At 45.2% G+C, this 22,136-nt stretch overlaps 1 protein-coding gene across 4 annotated transcripts in view; it reads left to right on the plus strand.

Annotated features, from left to right (window-relative positions):
- The window catches only part of RARA (retinoic acid receptor alpha), a 187,276-nt gene that overhangs the window by 159,146 nt on the left and 5,994 nt on the right, over positions 1-22,136 (plus strand). For 3 of the 4 annotated variants that reach the window (XM_063138607.1, XM_063138608.1, XM_063138609.1), the window contains 3 exons: positions 11,040-11,188; positions 14,124-14,265; positions 20,538-20,698. In XM_063138607.1, coding sequence (XP_062994677.1) covers positions 11,040-11,188; positions 14,124-14,265; positions 20,538-20,698 — 452 coding nt within the window. Of the gene's footprint in view, positions 1-5,122; positions 5,131-11,039; positions 11,189-14,123; positions 14,266-20,537; positions 20,699-22,136 lie in introns of all 4 variants that reach the window. The other variant, XM_063138610.1, reaches the window with a different exon arrangement.

Below are 22,136 nucleotides of genomic sequence, written 5' to 3' on the forward strand. Positions count from 1 at the left end.
CAGCATTGCCAATTACCTCCACCTTCCTCATCATAGTTTAGTCCTGGCTGCTTTGCAGGGGGTGAGTCAGTCAGGAGAGATCACTTCTCCACTGTACCTGTAGTGAACTTACGAATAGTGCGGAGACAGGGAAATGTTTCTCCTTCGCTCATCATGGTAGAATTTGGGGTCATCCAATAAAACTGGCTGGGATTATGTCAGGACTGACAAAAGGCAGGCCTCCTTCACACAATGTATAATTAACTGACGGAATTCACTACCGCAAGATGATGTGATGGCCATAGTGTGATTGTACTCCTGCAGTAACTTCTCTGGTATCGCCTTTGTGTCTGAGTTACTCCCCATCTGCACTGGTTTCTTCCTTCCTGCGTTTTGTTATTCTTGTGCAGTAGGGACCTTCTAGGCAACATTTCTTTCCTAGAAGCCCAAAGTAGTCAGTACAAATCCTAGAAGCAATAGATGCTCGCAGATGAGACTTTTATTGTGCAATTGTCCCACCTCATTCATTGAATTTATGGCCGTGTGTGTGTGTGTGTGTGTTTCCAGATGATGTCGCCTTTCATTTGTATCCTTCACACATTTTCATACAATGGCACCACAATGCCTTTTGCTTGGTAGTGCTAGGAACCCTCTGTCTTGAAGTCCTGTTTGAATGCTGGTTTAGCTGGGATACTGTAAACTACTGCGGGATTTGCCTGCTGGATGGGAAACGCCTCCAAGCTTCCAGGGTATTTTCTTCTTTTCTCGACCCCGTTTTCTCTTGTTTTATTTTCTAGGGCATTTTCTTTAACAGGATTGACCTTTTGTGGCTTTTGGACTTCCACCCATAGTAAAATTGGGTGGATATGGCATGGAGGGTAAGCATAGGTTTTAACAGCGATGCAGGAGTACCAACATAAGCTTTAAAAGTTTCAAAGCTTTCTTGGACTGTGTTCTCCCAGGGCCGTCAAGGGGTATATGGGAAGTACTAAATGTTTCAGATCTCTACCTTCTGCTCTAGAAGGAAGCCCTGGTCCTTAATTCTAGGTCTATAGGATCAGGATTCAGTGAAGAGGAAAGGGCACTTTTTATTCATATGCTCAGAAGTGCTCTTTTTATTCATATATTTCCTTAATAAAATGGCAAAACGGAAATGGGAGTAAGTGGTGCTAAATGGATGTGGCTAATGGAAGAGGGTTGGGGCTGAAGGTCCAAGATGGACAGCATCTACAAAAGGGATATTCTGTTCACCCCACTGCTGCTGCCTTAGTACACTAAAAAAAAATGGTCCTGTGTGTGCATGTTGGCAACAGTTTTTGAAGTGTGGGTGGGGAAATCATGAAAAAATTGCTTGGAACCATTTTCTTCTTCTAAATTCTACTAGTTAAGGGAGCGGTCAGAGTGTGACCGTGTGTGTGTGTAGGACCGGGGGGGGGGGGGAGTGATGCCCCCTTTTCCTTTCCAGTCTTTACAGAGAGAGTCCAGAAGCACTGACCTCTTGCCCCCACCTGCAGATTTCAGCAAAGAATACGACCTCTGTTTTGCTGCCTTCGGGTGGGAGGTGGGCACTCTGGGCTCTGGCCCAGTGAGGGCATGTTGGAGAGGAGTTAATTTGCGCCTCTGTGGGCATAATTGGGCGACCCGGCAGCCGTCCTGTTGGCAAGGGGAACAGTCACTCGTTGTTCTAGCTACTGGCTTCCCCTTTTGTCTTTGCCCCAGGCGGTGGGGGGCTGAGAACAATCCATTGTGAACTGTACATTCCCTGTTCTGATGCCTAGTCCCGCTTGCGAGGTGGCCGCATTGGCTTTTTCGTTTACAGCAACTGGCCCGTTTTGAGGAATAACGGTCCTCGGATTTGGGACAAGCCAGGGAGCAGCAGTTGGATCTTAAAATTAGAGACAAAAACATCTTGGAATGAAGGATGTCAAAAATGTCTGCAGAAAACTAAAATGAATGGAAGTTTTACAGCAGGTGGTGGGTCTTTTGGCTTAATGGAGGTCAGCTTTGAAAGGGAAGGAAGTTGGTAGGAAGTGAGTGTCTCTTCTTTAGGTTTCTGTGGGGTTAGGACTGCCCTGTAGAACAGGATTGTGCTCATGTAAAACATATTCTGTACACATGGTAATGATCAGGCACTGCTCTAAAAAGGGCATGAAAGCTTACAGTATCTTTTTTTAAAAAAAATGATTTTATTTTAAATAAAAACACAGTGTAAAATCCAATGTAAGTCTTGTAAAGGTTGAGCAAGTCTTTCCGTGACCTGTACCACCAGATTTAGCACGGACCCAGACCAAGACAAAAAGGGCTCACAAATTGTGAGGTAGAAGACTTTATTAAGACTAAAGGTAGGGTAGATACATGGGAAGAATAACTAAAAGTAACTTGAAACGTGTACAGCATAAAAACCCAGTAACGGATAAAACAGTAACATCTTAACTGTGACTACTCCCTCATAAGCAGGGCCTCCCACTTCCACAGTTCTCTCAGCATCCTTTGGCAAAGACAAGACAAGTGGGTCCCCAACTTTTCTCCTGTTTCATCTCGCCCTCCTTCCTCGGCCTATTACCTTCATTTCACACCTCCTTTGGCCTCTGAGATGACTCACGGCATTGAAGAAGATAAGAAGTGTCTTCCTGGCCCAAGGCTCTTTGTCATTTAGAATTTGTGCATAATAATACCAAACTAAAACTACTCTTTCCCAACTACATCACCCATTTGTCCTCTGCCCAGCGCAATCTATCTGCTCTCCTCACTTAAAGTAGACCCCTGAAATGAATGGGGTTTAACAGAACTTTGGCTATTGGGCGGTATATAAATGTAATGAATAAATAAAAATAAGTTCATTCATTAGACTCTACTCTTAACTAGAATTTATGCTAGTTTAAAAAAACTTCAGAAATGAGCTTGCAATGCTTAAAGGTGTTTCAGGATTACACTGGCAACACCAGAGCACAAGGCAAAATTGCAGACATTATAAAGGAAATGAGAGGTGGCTGAAATATATATTGTGTTCAAATTGGGAACGTCCCTGGCAATTTAGGTCACATGAGAAAGAGAGAAGACTGAGAGCAGGTCCACTGTGGTGGGAGGCATAAAATGCCCAAATCTGCTTTAATTTACTGACATCAACTGCTGGCCTGGTAGACATACTGAACATTCTAAAATGTGATGGACACACATTTAATGTCCTGACAACAAATCCGTCTGTTTGCATGACATGACAGCCTACCCTGGGTTATTTAACCCATGGTGAGGCTGTGCTGCATGTGAAGTGTGTGCGGCCATTATATTGAATATGCAGCCCCTGTTCAGGGGTTCTTGTGTCATGTGAGCCCGGTGAGCATGGGTTATGTGAGGGTAAACAACCTTTACATAAACCATGGTCTGTTGTTTAACTCTTGCATAACCCACCTGGTTCACACAACACAACAACCCATGTGCTTAAATAACTCACAACAAGCCGCAGCATGTCACCTGAACCCTGTCATTGACCTGGTTTGCATGATTGACACAAGCCACTATGGCTCAAATAAACCGTGGTAGCTTGTTTGATTGTGCAAACCAGCCCAGTGTATCTTAAAACCACTGCCACCATACTTTAGGACAGGGGTGGGGAATCTGGCCTAATTTATGTCATGTGAATAGCAAGGAGGGGGGAAATGGGGTAGGGGAGTAGTAGCAGAAAGTGGGAGCGAGGCCACCACCCCACCTTTGCCAGGTTTGCACAACTTGACAAGCTGTGGCATGTCCCTACTGTGGCTTGCATATGCAAAATGGCGACAGCCACATGGCATGGACCCCTTGCGGGGGGATTAACCTAGAGTGGTTTACCGTATTGTGTGAACCATGTCAGAGAGAGAGGAAGGAGCTGCCCCAACCCATTTTTCACTCTAGTCATTGCCAGCAAGTGGCTTCTGACAGATGACGCCCCCCCAAGAGAATGTACCCCTTGACAGAAAAAAGGTTGCTCACCCCTGTTTTAGACTGTTCCATATGTGTTCGCCTCAGGATTCTTAGGCTGTTTTTCCAGCTGAGAGAGAGCCGGGCGAAAGCACAAACAATGGGTAAAGATAGGGTCCTGGGAGCTCAGCTGTTGGACCCCTTCCCTTGCCTCCCACCCACCTCCACTGTAACTTCGTAGACTCAGCTCTTCCAAAACTAAAAACAGAACCCAGCTATCTTAGCTCCCCACAAAGTCCTGCTAGAATGCACCATTGGCCTAGTTGTCCTCCAGCTAACCCTCAACCAGTTCTCTTTCAAAGTTAGAAACAAGCCCCAGCACCCTGCAACTGACTGGAGGCTGATCGATACATGGGCCGTGTGGTAAAGCTTTCCCCAGACTGCACCTCTTCAGGCGGCGGATGGGGGAATCACATATCTGAATGCTCTCCCAGCTTTAATGAAAGCAAGATAACCAAAAAACAAACAAAAAACCTTCCACATACAAAAAAGCATGTCAGAAAAAATGGTTCAGTTTATCCTGTTTCCTGACATGCTACCATTCTATGTGCATGGAGAGACCATTCTAATATGCCACACATGGACACACTCTTCCGCCTGAAGTTGCACAATCCAGGAAAAGCTTTACAATTTGATTCTGCTAAATGTATAACTTGGCCCTCATTAGATCCTACTTTGGCTTCCAGCCTAGTTTCTTGTTTTATTCACTAGCCCGATCCAACAGACTCTTTCCAGACTTGAGAAAACAACCCAGGAGTCAGGTTACATTTGCTGTAATAATAGTTCCTAGCAAGCCAGTAATTTTGAGCAAGGACTTAGACCCAGGACCTGCTTCAGTTCCATAGTTTAGCAGTGGAACATCTGAAACAATAGAGAAGAGTGCTTCTGGGCATATGTAAATTGCCTTTCCCTCAACCCTGGACTCACTACAGCAAATTCCTTACGCATCTAGAGACTCCTAGATCAGACAAATTCCAGCATCTCTCCCTTTAACAATTAAGCACTGGCTCCAACTCACTAGGCATTGCTGCCCTTCCTGAAATTAGGAATAGAATCCAGGACTCCAGTCACACAGACGCCGGCCTTGCTCTGTTGCATAGCCATACGCCTCTGTGTCTCCCCTGCGGTTGGCATTGGGCCACAGCAGTTTGTGTGTGTATGTGTGTGTAGTGGGGGGAGGGATCAGCCTAGCCGGTCCTTGTGTTTTGCGCTGTCAGGGTGGGGACGTCATGGGCCGTGAGTTGGTGCAAAGTCCTCAGGGTGCATTCCCCAGCTGTGAGCCTCTTCCTGAGCAGAGGCCCCACTCAACGAAACCCCTTTCATGTCTAATCTCCTGGCATGCGCCAGCCCTTTTGTTTGCCGGGCCATATCCTGGCTCTTTTCCCTGCGAGTAGTGTGTGTGTGTGTGTGTGTGTGTGTGTGTGTGTGTGTAGTTTTTTGCTGAAGAAGGGGGAGCTAATCAAACCCATCCTTGGGGGACTAGCCTGGAGGCCTTTCCCATCTGAAGGCCCGTTCACCCTGTGCGGGGCCAGGCCTTTTAATATCCTGTCTGACTGGTTTACTCCGGACTCCGGCTTGAAGAAAAACATCGGCAGACATCCTACAGGAAAGGGGCCATGGGTGTGCAGCCAGGCGCCTTAACCTTTTCATGCCTGGGGGAGCGGAAAACACATCACACATGTGCAGGCTGTGTAGTTTTGTTGTTGTTATCCATGTTTTGCAGCAGTGCACGCACGTCTAAATGAACCTCCAGATTCACGCAAGGCAGTTTCTCGCTTTGTGTTTTTATTAGCAAGGCATGGGGACTCATGCTACTTTTTGAAAACTGTAGTGAAACCCCAAACATCTTGGTTCCCAGTCTTCCCCACCACCACCACCTTCCACTCCAGTCCTCTAGATCACAGCCCCTTCCCCAAGCTGGAAATGTAGTGCGGGGGCCTCTCTAAATTGTCACTATGCCCCACTCTCCAGAACTGCGTCTCAAACCAGGTGTTGTGGGAACCAGAACTTTTGAAACAGGTTGTGCCAGAGCAGGGGGCATATCAGTAAACTGGGGTGGTGGATTTCATGGGTCTGGAGACAGCCTAGAAGTTTGGAGGCTAGTTTGAGCTCAGATCTCTGTTGGGTATGATTTTTCCTTATAAGATTGCATGCGGTTCCATTCTGTAGTTAGTACACTAGTTGAAGTCTGTCATTTAGGTGCCTGCAGTTATGTTACATTAGGTTAAAGTTAATTTTTATGCCACTTTTCAGCCAAAACGTCCCCTAAGCAGTATTCACACGTTAAAATATGCATAAAACAATAATATGAATTAAAGCATAAACTGATTTTTTAAAAAGAGCTCTATATTCTGTTATCATTTGTAAAACAGTAAAAGCACAACATCAGGGAACAATAGTTGTCATAAAATGCCTAATGGAAAAGGGTGGTCTTCTCCATCCGTTGGATGGAAGAGAAGAAGCTAAACAGGCCTCCCTAGGGAGGAGGTTCCACAGGAGAAGGCCCCATTCAACCTGCCTGGCCACGGATAATGGCTGAAGACAGGGTGGAGCCCCCTCCAAAGGTCTCAACCAGTTTCATATGGAAGCCAGAAATCCTACCGATGCCCTGGAACCAAGCTGCTTATAGCTTTGGAGGTCAAAACCAGCACTTTGAATTGGGAACCAATGTATTCCAAAAGTATAAGCGTAATATGCGCCAAGTAATATGCGCCAAGTGCCGAAATGGTGTCAGGAAGGCTAAAGCTGTGAATGAGCTGAGATTAGCGAGGGATGCTAAAAGCAATAAAAAGGCTTTCTTCAGATACGTGAGTAGTAAAAGACAGAGGAAAGAAATGGTGGTTCAACTGCTTAATGAGGATGGCAAATTGATAACAGATGACAAAGAAAAGGCTGAAGTGCTCAGTTCCTACTTTGCCTCAGTCTTCTCCCAAAAGCGGGTTTATGACCTCCCTGGAAAAAGTGAAGCAGAAGTTGAGGGGGCAGGATTGCAGTTTGAGATTGATAAACAAATGGTCAAAGAACACCTAATTTCCTTGAATGAGTTTAAATCTCCAGGGCCCGATGAACTGCATCCTAGAGTAATGAAGGAGCTAGCAGAAGAACTCTCAGAAACTTTGTCTATTATCTTTGCAAAATCATGGAAGACGGGTGAGGTGCCGGACGACTGGAGGAGGGCTAACGTTGACCCTATCTTCAAAAAGGGCAAAAAGGAGGAACCTGGGAACTACAGACCAGTCAGTCTGACATCCAACCCTGGGAAAATTCTGGAGCAGATTATAAAGAAGTCAATCTGTAAACACCTTGAAATCAATGCAGTGATTACTAGAAGCCAACATGGATTTGTCAGGAACAAATCCTGTCAGACTAATTTGATCTCATTTTTTGATAGGATAACCTCCCTTGTGGACTGTGGGAATGCTGTGGACGTCATATATCTTGACTTCAGCAAAGCTTTTGACAAAGTACCACATGACATTCTGATTAACAAACTAGCTAAAAGTGGGCTAGATGGGACAACTATTAGGTGGATTCACAGTTGGCTACAGAATCGGACTCAAAGAGTACTTATCAATGGAACCTTCTCAAACTGGGGAGAGGCAACGAGTGGGGTGCCGCAGGGCTCAGTCCTGGGCCCAGTGCTCTTCAACATTTTTATTAATGATTTGGACGAGGAGGTGCAGGGAACGCTGATCAAATTTGCAGATGACACCAAATTGGGTGGGATAGCTAATACCCTGGAAGACAGAAACAAACTTCAAAGTGATCTTGATAGGCTGGAGTGCTGGGCTGAAAACAACAGAATGAAATTTAATAGGGATAAATGCCAAGTTCTACATTTAGGGAATAGAAACCAAATGCACAGTTACAAGATCGGGGACACTTGGCTCAGCAATACTACAAGTGAGAAGGATCTTGGAATTGTTGTTGATCGCAAGCTGAATATGAGCCAACAGTGCGATATGGCTGCAAGAAAGGCAAATGCTATTTTGGGCTGCATTAATAGAAGTATAGCTTCCAAATCACGTGAGGTACTGGTTCCTCTCTATTCGGCCCTGGTTAGGCCTCATCTAGAGTATTGTGTCCAGTTCTGGGCTCCACAATTCAAGAAGGATGCAGACAAGCTGGAGCGTGTTCAGGAGAGGGCAACCAGGATGATCAGGGGTCTAGAAACAAAGCCCTATGAAGAGAGACTGAAAGAACTGGGCATGTTTAGCCTGGAGAAGAGAAGATTGAGGGGAGACATGATAGCACTCTTCAAATACCTAAAAGGTTGTCACACAGAGGAGGACCAGGATCTCTTCTCGATCCTCCCAGAGTGCAGGACACGGAATAACGGGCTCAAGTTAAAGGAAGCCAGATTCCGGCTGGACATCAGGAAAAACTTCCTGACTGTTAGAGCAGTGCGACAGTGGAATCAGTTACCTAGGGAGGTTGTGGGCTCTCCCACACTAGAGGCATTCAAGAGGCAGCTGGACAACCCTCTGTCAGGGATGCTTTAGGGTGGATTCCTGCATTGAGCAGGGGGTTGGACTAGATGGCCTTGTAGGCCCCTTCCAACTCTGCTATTCTATGATTCTATGATTCTATAATAAACCCCGAGTATCACCCAAGCAGCAGCACTTTGCACCAGTTTTATTTTCCAAATACACCTTAAAGGCAGCCCCAGATAGATCTCATTGTAGGAGTCTAAACTGACCAAAGCGCATATATATATATATATATATATATATATATATATATATATATATATATATCAGCAGCCAGGCCTGCCTTCTTCAGGAAGGGTGCAGTTTGCTTCTTCATGGTGTCCTTATTCCACCCTTCCTTGAAGGAGCTCAGAGTGACATACCTCATGGCATCCTTGTGAGGTAGGTTAGGCTGAGAGATAGCAACTGGCACAAAGCCATCCAGTGAGCTTCCAGGCCGAATGGAGATTTGAACCCTGGTCCTAGTCCAATGCTGTAACCATTGCACCACACTGGCTAACCAGCTGAAGTTGTACGAAAATATTCCCTGCCACTGCCACCATCTGAGCATTCAGGAACATGTCTTTACACCCACAGATTTTGATTCCGCAAAATTAATCTCTCCTTGTACTCTTTCTTTTAACTGGGTTGGAACCCACTCCTTCCCTAATCCTGCATATTTACGTCTCATAATCTTGGTTTTCCATCCCATTTTTAGCACTAAAATCAGTATTTCTTTCCCTCAGTTAATATTTATGTATGTGACTTCCTTTTGTGTATAAGTTTTTTTTAAAGTTTACATATTTGTTGTCAAAACTATTATTATTATTATTATTATTATTATTATTATTATTATTATTATTTCTATACCACCCCATAACTCAAGCTCTCTGGGTGGTTTACAACAATTCATAAAAACACAACATGATAAAAAATAGTCTAAATTTTTAACAGAAATATTTATGTAAACAGCTAAAATCAATTTAAATAAATAATGTTTTTCCTAACTGACCTATTCTAAAACAACAGGCACAGATGGCTCTTCATATACCATTAAAGAGGCTGGTCTTTACCTGACTCTGAAAAACCCTATAAGATCCCACTTCCGTCTCTGAGGATAGCACCCAGGCCACATGCTATTGTAACTAGCTTGGATATGCTTCCTTCTGCATAGGCAGGAGTCTAGGTTCCGGGCTCTTTTTTCTCTAGGGACCATCCATAGGGCTACATCACAGTTTAAAGGCTTTTTAAAACCAAACTTCTGTCCCATTTCTAACTAATACTAAATGCCTCCTTACTATTTCCCCCTTTCCTCCCCTTTTATGGATGGCCCCTTAACTGTCTCATGCACAGAAGATACAGCCTTGTATTCTGTGATGGAATAACCACAGAGTGTAGCTGTTAACAGTCCTTCTGACTTAGAAACCCAGGTGCTTTTTGTTTACCCCATATTGAGGGAGAAATGCACTCTCTACAAGCTCAGAGGCACTTCCTTTCCAATGACTCATGTGTATTTCTGGCATCTCAAATGTGTGTTTTTTTAAGCCTTGTGTCTGGGTAGTTTTATTTCCCCCACACCCAAAGGCAAAGCCCTTCTGTCCTAGAGCCGGGAATCTAGCTGTGTCAGTAACTGCTGCGCTGCCTGCCTGCCTTTCCCCCTCCCTCCCACCCCTCCCCCTTCATCTGAGCTGCAGCGCCAGCATGTAAGGCTCCTGGGATTGGTTGTGTCTGGCTCAATCCCACATCTTATTTCTTTGGCCTGAAAATGTCAAATCGCATCTCGCAGCAGTGCCATCCCACCCTTGCGGAGAGCATGCTGGAGGCGGCTTCCAAAGCTTTGAGGCCTTTGGGCTTACCGATTTTGGGTTATTCTTTCTTCCAGGGTTGCTCTGTTGTCCCTTCTCGTTGTTTCTTGTGGAGGGTGCCTTATGTAAAGGTATTCTGGTTGCAAAATCTGTCTAACCAAAATATAAGTTGTTGAGGAGCAGCCCCCCAGGACGGCACTCCCAAGGGGCCAACTGGCATTTGTATTGAGATTTGTCTTTAATTAGCAACCTCTCCATGCACTGCAGTCCCCCACCCCCTCAATTTTCAAGTTCATTCCAGAAACCCCAGATTTAATGCAAATAACACATTTGAATTACAAACTGGAGCCATCTCATAATTTTATACTCCTTGTCTCATGCCTTCTTAGTGTTCCTCTGCAGATAATTTGGAGATTTTTTAAAAAAATAAATAACCTGAGATGGTAAAGTGGTATGGTGAAGTAAGCTCTTTTGATATGCAAGCACTTCAAGAGCACATCCTCCAGCACCAACTCCTTCCTCATTTTATGCCCATCTCACAAGAGGCCAGGAACACATGCGGGTCAGGATGTGACACACCTGCATGTGTGAAAGGGCCATCACAGCTTGAACACCATGGCTTTGATTTCTCTTCTCAGCACCTAGAACATAATGCTTTTTGATGGCGTCAATTCAGAAGTGTCATAATTGAAGTGAATTGGTCAAGTAACTTCCTCACACAGATTCGAAGCAAACTCAAAAGCCTCACCCCTGCATCAGTTTACACAATTAGCCCTCAAAATGTCACCTTTGACTTATTTTCTTTCTCTCTGTCTCTCTTTTTCTGCAGCCATTGAAACACAGAGTACCAGCTCAGAAGAGATCGTGCCCAGCCCTCCTTCACCACCCCCACTGCCCCGAATCTACAAGCCCTGTTTTGTGTGCCAGGACAAATCGTCAGGCTATCACTATGGGGTCAGCGCCTGTGAAGGATGCAAGGTGAGAGTGGAAATGGCAGCAAGGAATGGAGGGGAAATGGTTGGAGGAGAAGGCTATCGATGGCTACTAGCCCTGATGGTTGTGTGCTATCTCCAGTATTCAAGGCAGTAAGCCTATGTGCATCAGTTGCTGGGGAACATGGGTGGGAGGGTGCTGTTGCACCATGTCCTGCTTTGTTGGTCCCTGGCTGACAGCTGGTTGGCCACTGTGTGAACAGAGTGCTGGACTAGATGGACCCTTGGTCTGATCCAGCATCAGGGCTCTTCTTATGTTCTTAGACAATGAAGCAGATCCAAAGTACTGTGATGCAGTGGGGACAACAAAAGAGAGAGCACAATTGCATTCCTTCTGCTATCAATTTTGACTGTGCCTTTTTTCCTGGAAGTGGAGCCCTTTCCCCATCTGCTCCAGGATTGGTACTGCAGCAGTGTCCAATAATCATCTAGAGACTTTCACTTTGGGTTTTGCACATGTCCCATGAGCATAAGGATGTGGAGTGGCAGGACAAAGTTCTCACAGAGCTAGAAGGGCTTAGGAGAGATACCAAACTCTTGAGGCTTCCACCCCATCAGGAAGTATTGGTACAATTTGTCTATCCTGCACACACGCACATGCGCACCCCCCCACCCCCACCCCCAATTGCTCTGGTTGTACTCTGAGGATGAGGGCAGCTGGTGAGGGCACAAGAGTGTGTGTTAGTATATACACAAGAGCATATTCATATTCAGTCTTTGTATGCATTTAATTATTTCTTCTCCTTCTCTCTTATTATAAACTCTCCTTTTCTATAAAATAAATAAATCCACTTCTCCCTCCCTCCTGCATCTATGCTACTCTTGCTTTACCTGTTTGTTCACGTGCCCCCACTTGCACCAGGCTGGCAGCATGACCTTGTGGGTTGGCAGAGATCATCAGCTTGGGCGAGCAGACTTGGTCCTCCCCAGCAAATCCCTTCCCTCTGGCTCATTAACACGAGGCCCTTTGTGCCTCTGGTTGCCTAGAAGAAAGGCTTTTCTCCTTCCCCACCAGGAGTCCCTTAATCTCATTAGGGGACGTGGTGATGTTGCCCTTGCTCCCCTGTGCCGCTGTTGAGCAGCATGGCCTGTGCTGTGGCCACCACCAAACCAATGAGCCTCTACTTCTCCTGACTGCACCCCTATTCAGTCAGTTGCAACAGCAGCCTTACTTTGGTTTAGAAAAGAGAGAGCTATCGCTTCTCGGCCTTTTGGCTAAGATCAAGTGTGTGGAGAAAAGAGAGAGCTATTGATGTTGTTCTTTAGAGTGTTGAAAATCAGGTATATGCACATTGGCGGAATGGGAGGGATGCAGTTTCAAACAGAAGGCAGCAGTCCTGATAATCTGAACTTCATAACAACAACACACACACACCCCGTTTTTAGTCCTCATGTGCAGAAAAATGTTGCAAACCAAACACAAAACCGGGATAGCACTACCAGCAAGCAAGCAAGCAAGAGGGGGAAAACTCCAGATTCCAATTTATTATTTTTTGCCTTTACATGATGCTAACACTAAGCAGGTCTGTGTCTAGGCCGCACCTGGATGGGGGACCATCTGGGAGCCCCCATGTATGTCACCTTAAGTTCCATGATGGAAGAAAGGTAAAATATAAACATTCTTAATAAAATAAATACATATGAATGCTACATATCCTCATTATTAATTCTCAACACCACCTTTAATTCCCAAGGTCTCATGACAGGCAGCTTACCAAGTTTTTAAAACTGGATACTTTGACATTTATATGTAGCATTAGCCAAATCTGCACAAGAATGCAGATTTGGTGGTGGCTGGAAGAAGGAAGGACAGACTTGAAAAACCAGACCCCCTCCCCACAGCAGCAACACTGCCCCACAAACTGCTCTCACTATTGGTATAGCGCTCTAGTATATTTAGAGTGCCTTATGTTCATGATTTCAAAAACCTTTACAACGACCTTTTACAGTAGACTTGTATTACTATCTCTATAACAGTCTGAGAAAAGAGACAATGGGTTGTATCCAGATCTAGTCATACTTAGAGTAGATCCAAAGAAATCAAGGGGATTTAAGTTATTATTTATTTATTTAGAATATTTATATACCGCTCCCCATTGAAAAATTTCGGAGCGGTGTACAAGATAAAATGTAAATAAAAACAGAATAAAACAGTTAAATCAAAATTTAAAAGAAGCAAAAACAGAGATCCAAGGCTGCATATTAAGGAAAGGCTTCTTGGAATAAAGATGTTTTCAGGAGGCACCGAAAGGAATACAAGGTTGGCGCCTGCCTGACCTCCAGAGGCAAGGAATTCCACAGGAGGGGGGCCACCACGCTGAAGGCTCTTCCCCTGGTGGATTCCAATCGGAGGGTGGATCTATGTGGAACCACCAGGAGCAGGCCCTCGGATGACCGCAGTGACTGGGCAGGTTGGTAAGGGAGAAGTTAGTCATGAGTGTATAAATTAACGGGATTTAAATTAGTCATTACTAAATCCCATTGATTTCTATGGGTCTATCCTAAGTATAACTAAATCTGGACAGTGGGTCTGTACAGACAACATGCTAAGCCATGGTTAGGCCGCTAGCCCTTTTGCAGCAGACAGTGAGTGAGTGTGTGTGTTTAAACTGTGGTTATGTAACCAGCTTGTTTAGAAATGGTTCACATGACATGCTAAGCCATGTTTAGCTCAAAGTACTTAACCACCATAGCTTAGTGCGTTGTCTGAACAGGGTCAATATCTAAGGCCAGGCATTATGGCTGAGTTAAGGCTCGGACTGAGGACAGCTTGCACTTCGCTACATCTGCTCTTGGAGAGCGAGTGCACCGCTGTGAAGTGGCAGACCATGGAAGTGGGCAAGCCAAGCCATACGTTACTGTGAAGAAGGGGAGAAAGGGTTGCCTTGCTCATGCCGCTTTTTCTCCTCTACACCCTGCAGGGTTTTTTCCGCCGCAGCATTCAGAAGAACATGGTGTACACCTGTCACCGCGACAAGAACTGCATCATCAACAAAGTGACGCGAAACCGTTGTCAGTACTGCCGCCTGCAGAAGTGCTTTGAAGTTGGCATGTCCAAGGAGTGTGAGTGAAGGGCGAGGAGGAGGAGGAGGAGGAGGAGGAAGATGGGGGAAGGGAGGTTTCTGGCTACCAGTATCTTCCAAAAGTAGCAAATCCCAAATGCAAATCTCAAATCTCTTATTAGAAACTCACAAGGACTAGTCTGTGATACAGTGGACTTGGGAGATCTAGTTTAAATCTCTGTTGGTCTATGAAGGTTACTGGCCAGCCTGTTTGAACAAGTCACAAACTCTGTCTCAGCTGAGCATCATAAAGCATTTTCAAATAATAATTCAAACCGGAGCGTCACAGAAAGTCTCCTGTGATACAGAGGTCACAAGGTGAGGGCTATTGCAGTCCTGGAAAGGCTGTGGGGACAAGAGGAATAAGACCGGATCAGCAGAGGGAGAAGCTGATGCAGGTTTGAGAATGTAAGGAAACCGGGCCAACAGCAGATTCACCTATGCAGAGAGAACAAAAAGGCAATAAGAGGAAATATATTTACTTATTTAATTTAAAGCATTTTTATAGTGCCACCTCACCATTTCTGGTATTGTGGCGCTTTACAATGAAAGAACCAGTGTAATTCAGCTGTTTTGTAAAAAGCAAAATTCTAGTACGCATCATTGTGATGGTAGATATTTAAGTTTACAAAAGGTTCTGGTGTTTAGAAACAGGCCAGTTTCCCCCAACCTGGTGCTCTCCAGATTGCTGGACTACAGCTGGCCATGCTGGCTGGGAAGAATGGGAGTTGTAGTCCCACACATCTGGAGGGCTCCAGGTTGGAGAAGACTCATCTTTGCCCTGCAGGTCTACTTGGCCATCCTTGCCGTTTCAGGTGATAGCTGTTGTTTTCCTACTGATACATCTTCCATTTACACATATCTTTCATCCTGCCTCACACATCTTGTGGGGAAAAGAAATGGCAGTTTCTGCAAAAAGAAAAGAAAGGTGACAAACAAAAATGTCTGATGTTACTTCTGTGTCAATATTTAGAGATTTTGTCGAACACATTTCGGGAGAGTTTTCTCTCTCTTTCCAGTTGGTACTTGAAGGAACTGTTCTGCAAATAACCTAATCTGCCAAACGAGATACCACCATTATCACCCGCTGCCATAAACAAAATCCAGTCAACATTGATACACAGGGATTTTTCCAGTTTTCACCCAAAAGAGGTGATGTGTGGGGCTCACCCCTCCGCTTTGTTCTAATTTTGAGGGTGTTTCCTCGGCAACCGGTGATTGATGATGTCAGAGATAAATGACGCAGACAGGGCCCTCCTGGTGTCTGCAGTGCTTAGTTGTCATGGCTCCCGACTGTAACGGGGGTGGGGGAGGGAACCCCACTTTGCCATGACAACTCTAAGGGCTAGATTAATAAACTCTTGGGGTGGGGAAGCAGCAGATTGATCCAGTGGAAAAGGAGGTGTGGATGGGTGGAAAGTCAGTGGTTCAACTGGGACATCTGCAATCCTGCCCTTTTTTCTCCAGAGTCTGTGAAGAAACAGGGTGATCAAGGAGGGGCTGGGGGCAGGGGGCAGGCAAGCACTGTTCTAGCCTAGTCTTGGCCCTGTTCCACCACCCATGGTTGTTGAGTTGCGGTATGGAATCTGTAAGTCCTATTGGAAACCTCTAAGAACAGGATGCCTTACCAGCTCTGGAGAAGTTGTGTGTGTGAGAGGTTGACGTTACCACCCAAATATTAACAAGCAGGAGGGTGATGCTTGCTGAATCAGGGTACAGGGCTAAGGCACTATAGTAACCAAGGACTGTGTGAGGTTTGTTTGAGGAAACTAGAAAACCTACATGTGGTGGAGATAACCACCCTTTTGCCAGGAGTTGGAGGAGGAGGAGTAGGTTGGGAAGGATTCATGTGTAGACCAAACTGGATTGTGGCTGTGTGCATGTAGAGAAATGGAGAATGTGGGCCACCTTTCCCAAATCTGCTTCTAAGATGCACCCCACGCATGCACGCACACACACACACACACACATACACCCACCCACCCCACAATGCTTTTGAATCCTTCTCTCATCCAGTTGTCTTGGCGTCTTTCACTTCTCCTTATGCCAGCTGCTTTTTCTCCCCCCAGCCTCTATGTGATGATGGATGCAGTATCCCCCCCTCCCTAACTGCCTGTCTGGACTGCGCTTTATTGAATTTGCCAAGCAGACATGACTGATTTCCGAATTATCCCCCTCCCCCCGCCCCACCTCCTCCCTCAGGCAGGGCGGTGAAATGTACCAGCCCCACTACAGGCGAAAGGCACATCTGGCGTTGCCACCGCTCATGACTTTCCTTTTTCCTTTTCTTTTTTCAAAGGAAGGATTATCCTAAAGAATAAAACCCCAAAAGGGCCCAGGAGCCTCGCAGACCCCAAATCCTTCCTTCTTCCTCCAGGATACCTTGATTTGGGTTCGGTGCAAAAATACACCACAACAAGACAAAAACATACACAAGGCTTTGTGCTGCCTCAATAAATCCCATATGCAGAGAGGCAACGCCACAAATCTGATACATGTGCCCATGTCTTTTCGCGGCCTGTGGGCCTTAATATTGTAATCTCTGTCAGTTTTGTTCTCTGTAGGTTAATTAAGTACATTCCAATTTGTTAAGGGGCTGTTGTTAGCATTTCTTTTGTCTGTTTGAATTTGAAGTCTGCCCCATTTGTAAGATTTCCAGTAAAGTTTTTTTTAAATAATAAGATGAAGGCACATATTCATTTTCAAATGAAAAGGGATATAGCACAATCAATGTTAAAACTCTCTTCCCTTTGGTAGCTTACCTCCATACACCAATAAAGAGCCCATGTTGAAATGGTTTTGCAACATTTCCTGAACATATTCAGGCACTGGTGAGTCTCAAATGGAAAGGAGTTCTGCAGATCTAAGAGTTTTCTCCCAGCTTGTTCTTGCTGTCTTAGCTTAATGAATAGATGGTCCACGCAAGGTAGTCTTAGAATCATAGAATCATAGAACAGCAGAGTTGGAAGGGTCCAACAAGGCCATCGAGTCCAACCCCCTGCTCAATGCAGGAATCCACCCTAAAGCACCCTAAAGCATCCACCCTAAAGCATCTTGGAGAGCATTAACGTAGGGGAAGATGGGAAGGAACACAAGCTAGCGGTTGTAACCAGACTAGTAACGGACAAGGCAGCAGTTATGATGCCAACATAGGTCTGGAGGATTGTTGGTTTTCCTGGCCCTGGATGGGGTTACACTTCCCTTGAAGGAAAAGGCATGCCATCTGGTGTTTTTCTTGGACCCTCCTTTACTGGATCCTCAGGAGCAGCAATGTCTAGGAAGCATTTTGCCAGCTCAGGCTGCTTGTGGCTGCTGAGCTCTGATATGGATCTGGCCTCAGCCATCCATGCTTTGGTGACCTCACATATTGACTACTGTGAGATGCACTACTTGACCATTAGGCTGAGTGAGGCAGTTGCCTCGGGCAGCAGATACTGGGAGATGGATGCAAGATGTTGGAGGACAGAGCTGTGGGCCATGTGGCCTGCCCGATGCCCCTTAAGCTAATCTGCTGCCTTCCGCTGCAGTACAGGATGCTGTCCAATCGCCAGTGTTGAAGACCGATTCAACTGTCACGAGCTGCAACTCCCAAACCAATCTTCAAAGGTCACCTCAAGTTGTTATCTATGTTTACAACTTGAGGTAACCTTTGAAGATTGGTTTGGGAGTTGCAGCTAGTGCTGAGCACTGCAGATCACCTCCTGACTGGGGCAGGCTGGAGGAAACTCCCATTCTGGCCAACTGCACTGGCAACTTATATGCTTCCAGATCCAGTTCGAAGTGTGATCCTTCAAGGTCTGTGGCATCTGTACTTTCAGGAACCAAAGACTTCCCTCCAATATGTTCCTCTCTCATCATCCCTTAGTACTCCAGTGGAGGTTGTTGCTCCATGTTCCAGTGTCTCATTGGTGATATCTTTAAGGCCACAGAATTATGAGGCCCTCTCTGTGGTGGCTTTCAAGCCCTGGGGTGTACGCCTTGACTAGAAGCACATTGCACTGTTTTCCACTTGGCTTTTCAGCAGCTGGTTGAAGTTTCATTGTTCACAAAGGGTTTTAATGGCGGCTGATGGTTTTTATACTGATATTTTGAGGATGTTTTTCAGGCTTTGTCTTTTTACAGAGTTTCTATAATTTTAGAATCGAGTTTTAACCTGTTTAATATGACAGTTTTCATTATTCTTCCGGTGCTGCTTTTGGCAGTAGGGAAATGGTATAGAAGTGTTAAAATAAATAAATAAATAAATAAACAAACTCAGATTGAAAATCGAAATAATTCTGAAACATTTCTTAGAACAAAGAGCCTCCTTTAGCTAGATAACTGTATGACGGTTATCTTATGGCTTCTGTTCTGTTGCCTCAGCTGCAGCTCACTGGGATCAGGAAAGGGCATGCAGACACATGCACAGACGCACACATGTCCATCGTAAGATCGGATTGTGTTTTTCCAGCTTCCCAATTAAAACCTACCATAGAGACAAGATGTTCAGCATGGTGCGTTGACACCCATTAAAATGATTTGGATGCATTCTAGGTCTGACAAATCATCATAAGTGGGATTGAAAAGGAATTTGATTGGCTACAGATGCAGACAACATGCAGGTGGGCTCACTTGCTTGTGATTTCTGGAGCCATTTGCTCCACAGGCACCCTTCTGTGCCATGCTTTTCGTGATGCTACACTGTGGCCTGGACTGGAAAGTTTGATCTGTCATGGGAGCTAGAGTAGGGTTGAGATAGAGCTAGACTGCCCTTTGGTGCTCTTCCAGCTCAGTAGCAGAACATTGAGATAAGACAGTCTTACGGTGTTTGAGTGTGTTGCTGTGTACACCCAGAGCCATCTTGGCACTGGCATTTGGTTCTTGGACATCAATAGTGTTGAGGTGAATCAGATACACTAGCGAGGGGAGTATCAGCACCTGCCATGCATTCCACATCCTGGATTTCTGGTCCCATGGTTGAATGCCACATCTGCTGTGCAGACATACTTTCAGCTGGGTTGTGTAAATAATCCACTCATATTTTGTCCTGGGTTCTGATTCTCCTTGCTTTAGTGAGCACTTTTTCTACATTTGCATCTTGGGGGATATGTTTCAACTTTTCTAGGTTCCACCATCCCAGTTCTAGAGGTCTGGGCAAAGAGTTGTCTGGGATTTTTGCAGCTCTGTCTTCAATGTTCCCTCTCCATCCCTTCCACATAGCTTTTTCTATCTCTTGATCCCTGCTGAGTTTCCCCCCTCAACCTGGCTTTCTCATTCCTTTTCTCAGCTTGTAACCTTGGCTGCCCTCTGTTCCCTCAGCCCTCTGCTTCCTCCACCTGTCCTTTCCTCATGTTTTAGTTCCTCAGTGCTGTGCCTAGTTGTCTCTCTTTCTTCAACCAACATTTGTCCTCGCTGTCTCTTGAGCTTCCCTCCTTCCTGGATAGTCTTCCTATTCTGTATTCCTGTACTTCAATTTCTCGGCTGTCCTGCCTTTGGCCTGTGCTTCTGGTATGCAGTCCTTCAATTCCCCTGCCTTGTTGAAGTTTCCCCATCCAAACTGATCTTTCACTTCCCTCACAGAAGCAGCACTGTTTGAGACAATTCTACTGCAGACACAGGCACCCCAGAAGTTGAAATTTTTGCAGGGAGTCCATCACAGCACAGCACCTAAGCCCATAACCAGGGCATAGATCAAGGTCGTAGTCTAACACCCTGATCACCATTGACCACCATTGATCACAGTTCTCCATCAGCACAGAGTGGTGCTGCTCCATCACTCAGCATTTCTATCGTGAAATCTTAGATACTTTGCATGGGACTTTAGATTGGAAAACCAGTTCCATTTGAGACTAGAATGCCAGTAAGAACTGCGGCCTCTACTTTTTCTGTCTATGTTAACTAGGGCAGAATGGGGAACCAGCAAGCAGATAGGCAACTAGCAGTAAGGTGAGAAATATATAACTCTTTCCCAAAAGGAAAGTAATGTTATGGTTTGCTGTGTTCATTCCAGTTGCCCATAAAAAAATGCTTCAGGTCAATGTGTGTGTTTTTTAAAATCAGACCACCTCTGTTCAGTCCCTTTATTGGACTGCCTATGTTTACTCCCTAAAAACTCTTCGGTCCTTGCTTAACCCCATTGATTCAGTTTTTAAAAGTACTGTTACTACTACTAAGTAATGATAATAATAAATAACAGTAATGGTTAGGGGAGGGGTTCTGCTTTCAGGGCTCTTGATTTCTCGTCGTCTCAGAGAGCACCACTCACTCTGTGCCCTCCTTTGCTTGCCTGTTCAGCCGTCCGGAACGACAGGAACAAAAAGAAGAAAGATGCCCCCAAGCAGGAATGTTCAGAGAGCTACATCATCACGCCCGAGGTAGAGGACCTCATCGAGAAAGTGCGCAAGGCTCACCAGGAGACCTTCCCTGCCCTCTGCCAGTTGGGCAAGTACACCACGGTGAGTGGCAGCCAAGACGGACAAAGGGAGGGTGGGTGGGGAAACTCAACCGGTTATGCTGCTGGCATTGGTGGAATGGCAATTGGTCAAAGCTGTGATTGGTGAAGGGGCTGTAAGTTGTAATCGGGAGGCATCCATTGATCTGGGGGGAAGCCGTAACTGCTGTTATGAGTTCCCTGTGCTGACAAACTCCTTGAATTCTTGTCCCGGAACAGAAGCCACATGGATAAATTTTATGTTTCCTGGATAAATTTTGCTAATTGGTCAGATTTGCCCAGGCTTGTAGTATTTATTCTTATGGAGCTGCCTAATACTGAACAAGATGGGATATTCAAAAAGTGAAAAACTACAAAGTTCTCAAATTCATTTAACATGTTTTATGACAGCTAAAATTAAAAACAGGCAGACTAATGGTTGTTTTAAGACAAATAATACATACATCCCTTCGCATAAAACAAACACCCACTAATAGCTATTCATGGGCAAATGAATATGGATCACTTGAGATATAATAAACAGCCAAATTTGTTTTGACTATATTTGGTCTCCCTTAGTAGTCTAATAAAGGCTTAATGATCCCAGTTCTCACATAGCACATCAAGGGCAATGCCTTTCAGCCCAATTTGCTAAGTTTAATATGCCGACGCTAGTATATTAGTAGCGTCTGCAAAATAAACAAAAATTCATTATTACTAATGATTAAAAGTTGTAAACATATGCAATACTTTCAAAACAAGCTCAGCCCATAAAAAGCATTGCAGTCCCCTCAACAAAGGCTTAGATAATAAACAGTTGAAAACTCGTGGTTGTACAAATCAACATTCCTAGGAGAAAATTTTACAAATGTTTTACAAAATCACACTGTAGGAAGGGGAAAAACAAGAACTATAATACTTCCAAACCTACCCCAATGGCAGAGAGACACTACCATACACACAGGCTCCATGAACAATTGGCAAGCAATATGGCTGTCAGCCTCGGTTTGCACTTGTATAGATTACCCAATATCGCAGGTATCACTGTCGATGATAACTATTAAGCGAGCCCTCCAGCAGTCAGACTCTTTGTCCATCCAGCCCAGTATCATCTGCTCTGATGATCTGCAGCCCTCCAGGATCTCTGGCAGATATTATTACGTATTCGTTCTCATCCCTGCCATCACATGTTACCCGATCCGTTGAACCAGAGATGCCAGGGTGTGTACCTGGGGCCTCCGACGTGCAAAGCAGGTGCTCGACCCCTGAGCTGTGGCCCCTCCTTCTGTTGCTAGCTGGGCCGGGCAGATCCACTCCGCTTGCTTCTGTTGGCTACACCAGACGCTCTTCAACGTTTTCTCAGTTCCTCTCTTTAGCCATAGCGTGAGAAACGTCCTTGTGCTCTTGGTTTGAGTTGGATTTTCTAATGGTATTTAATTATATCCCACCTTTTAGTCCAATCT

The sequence above is a fragment of the Elgaria multicarinata genome, chromosome 11, assembly GCF_023053635.1.
Source record: "Elgaria multicarinata webbii isolate HBS135686 ecotype San Diego chromosome 11, rElgMul1.1.pri, whole genome shotgun sequence".
NCBI lineage: Eukaryota > Metazoa > Chordata > Lepidosauria > Squamata > Anguidae > Elgaria > Elgaria multicarinata.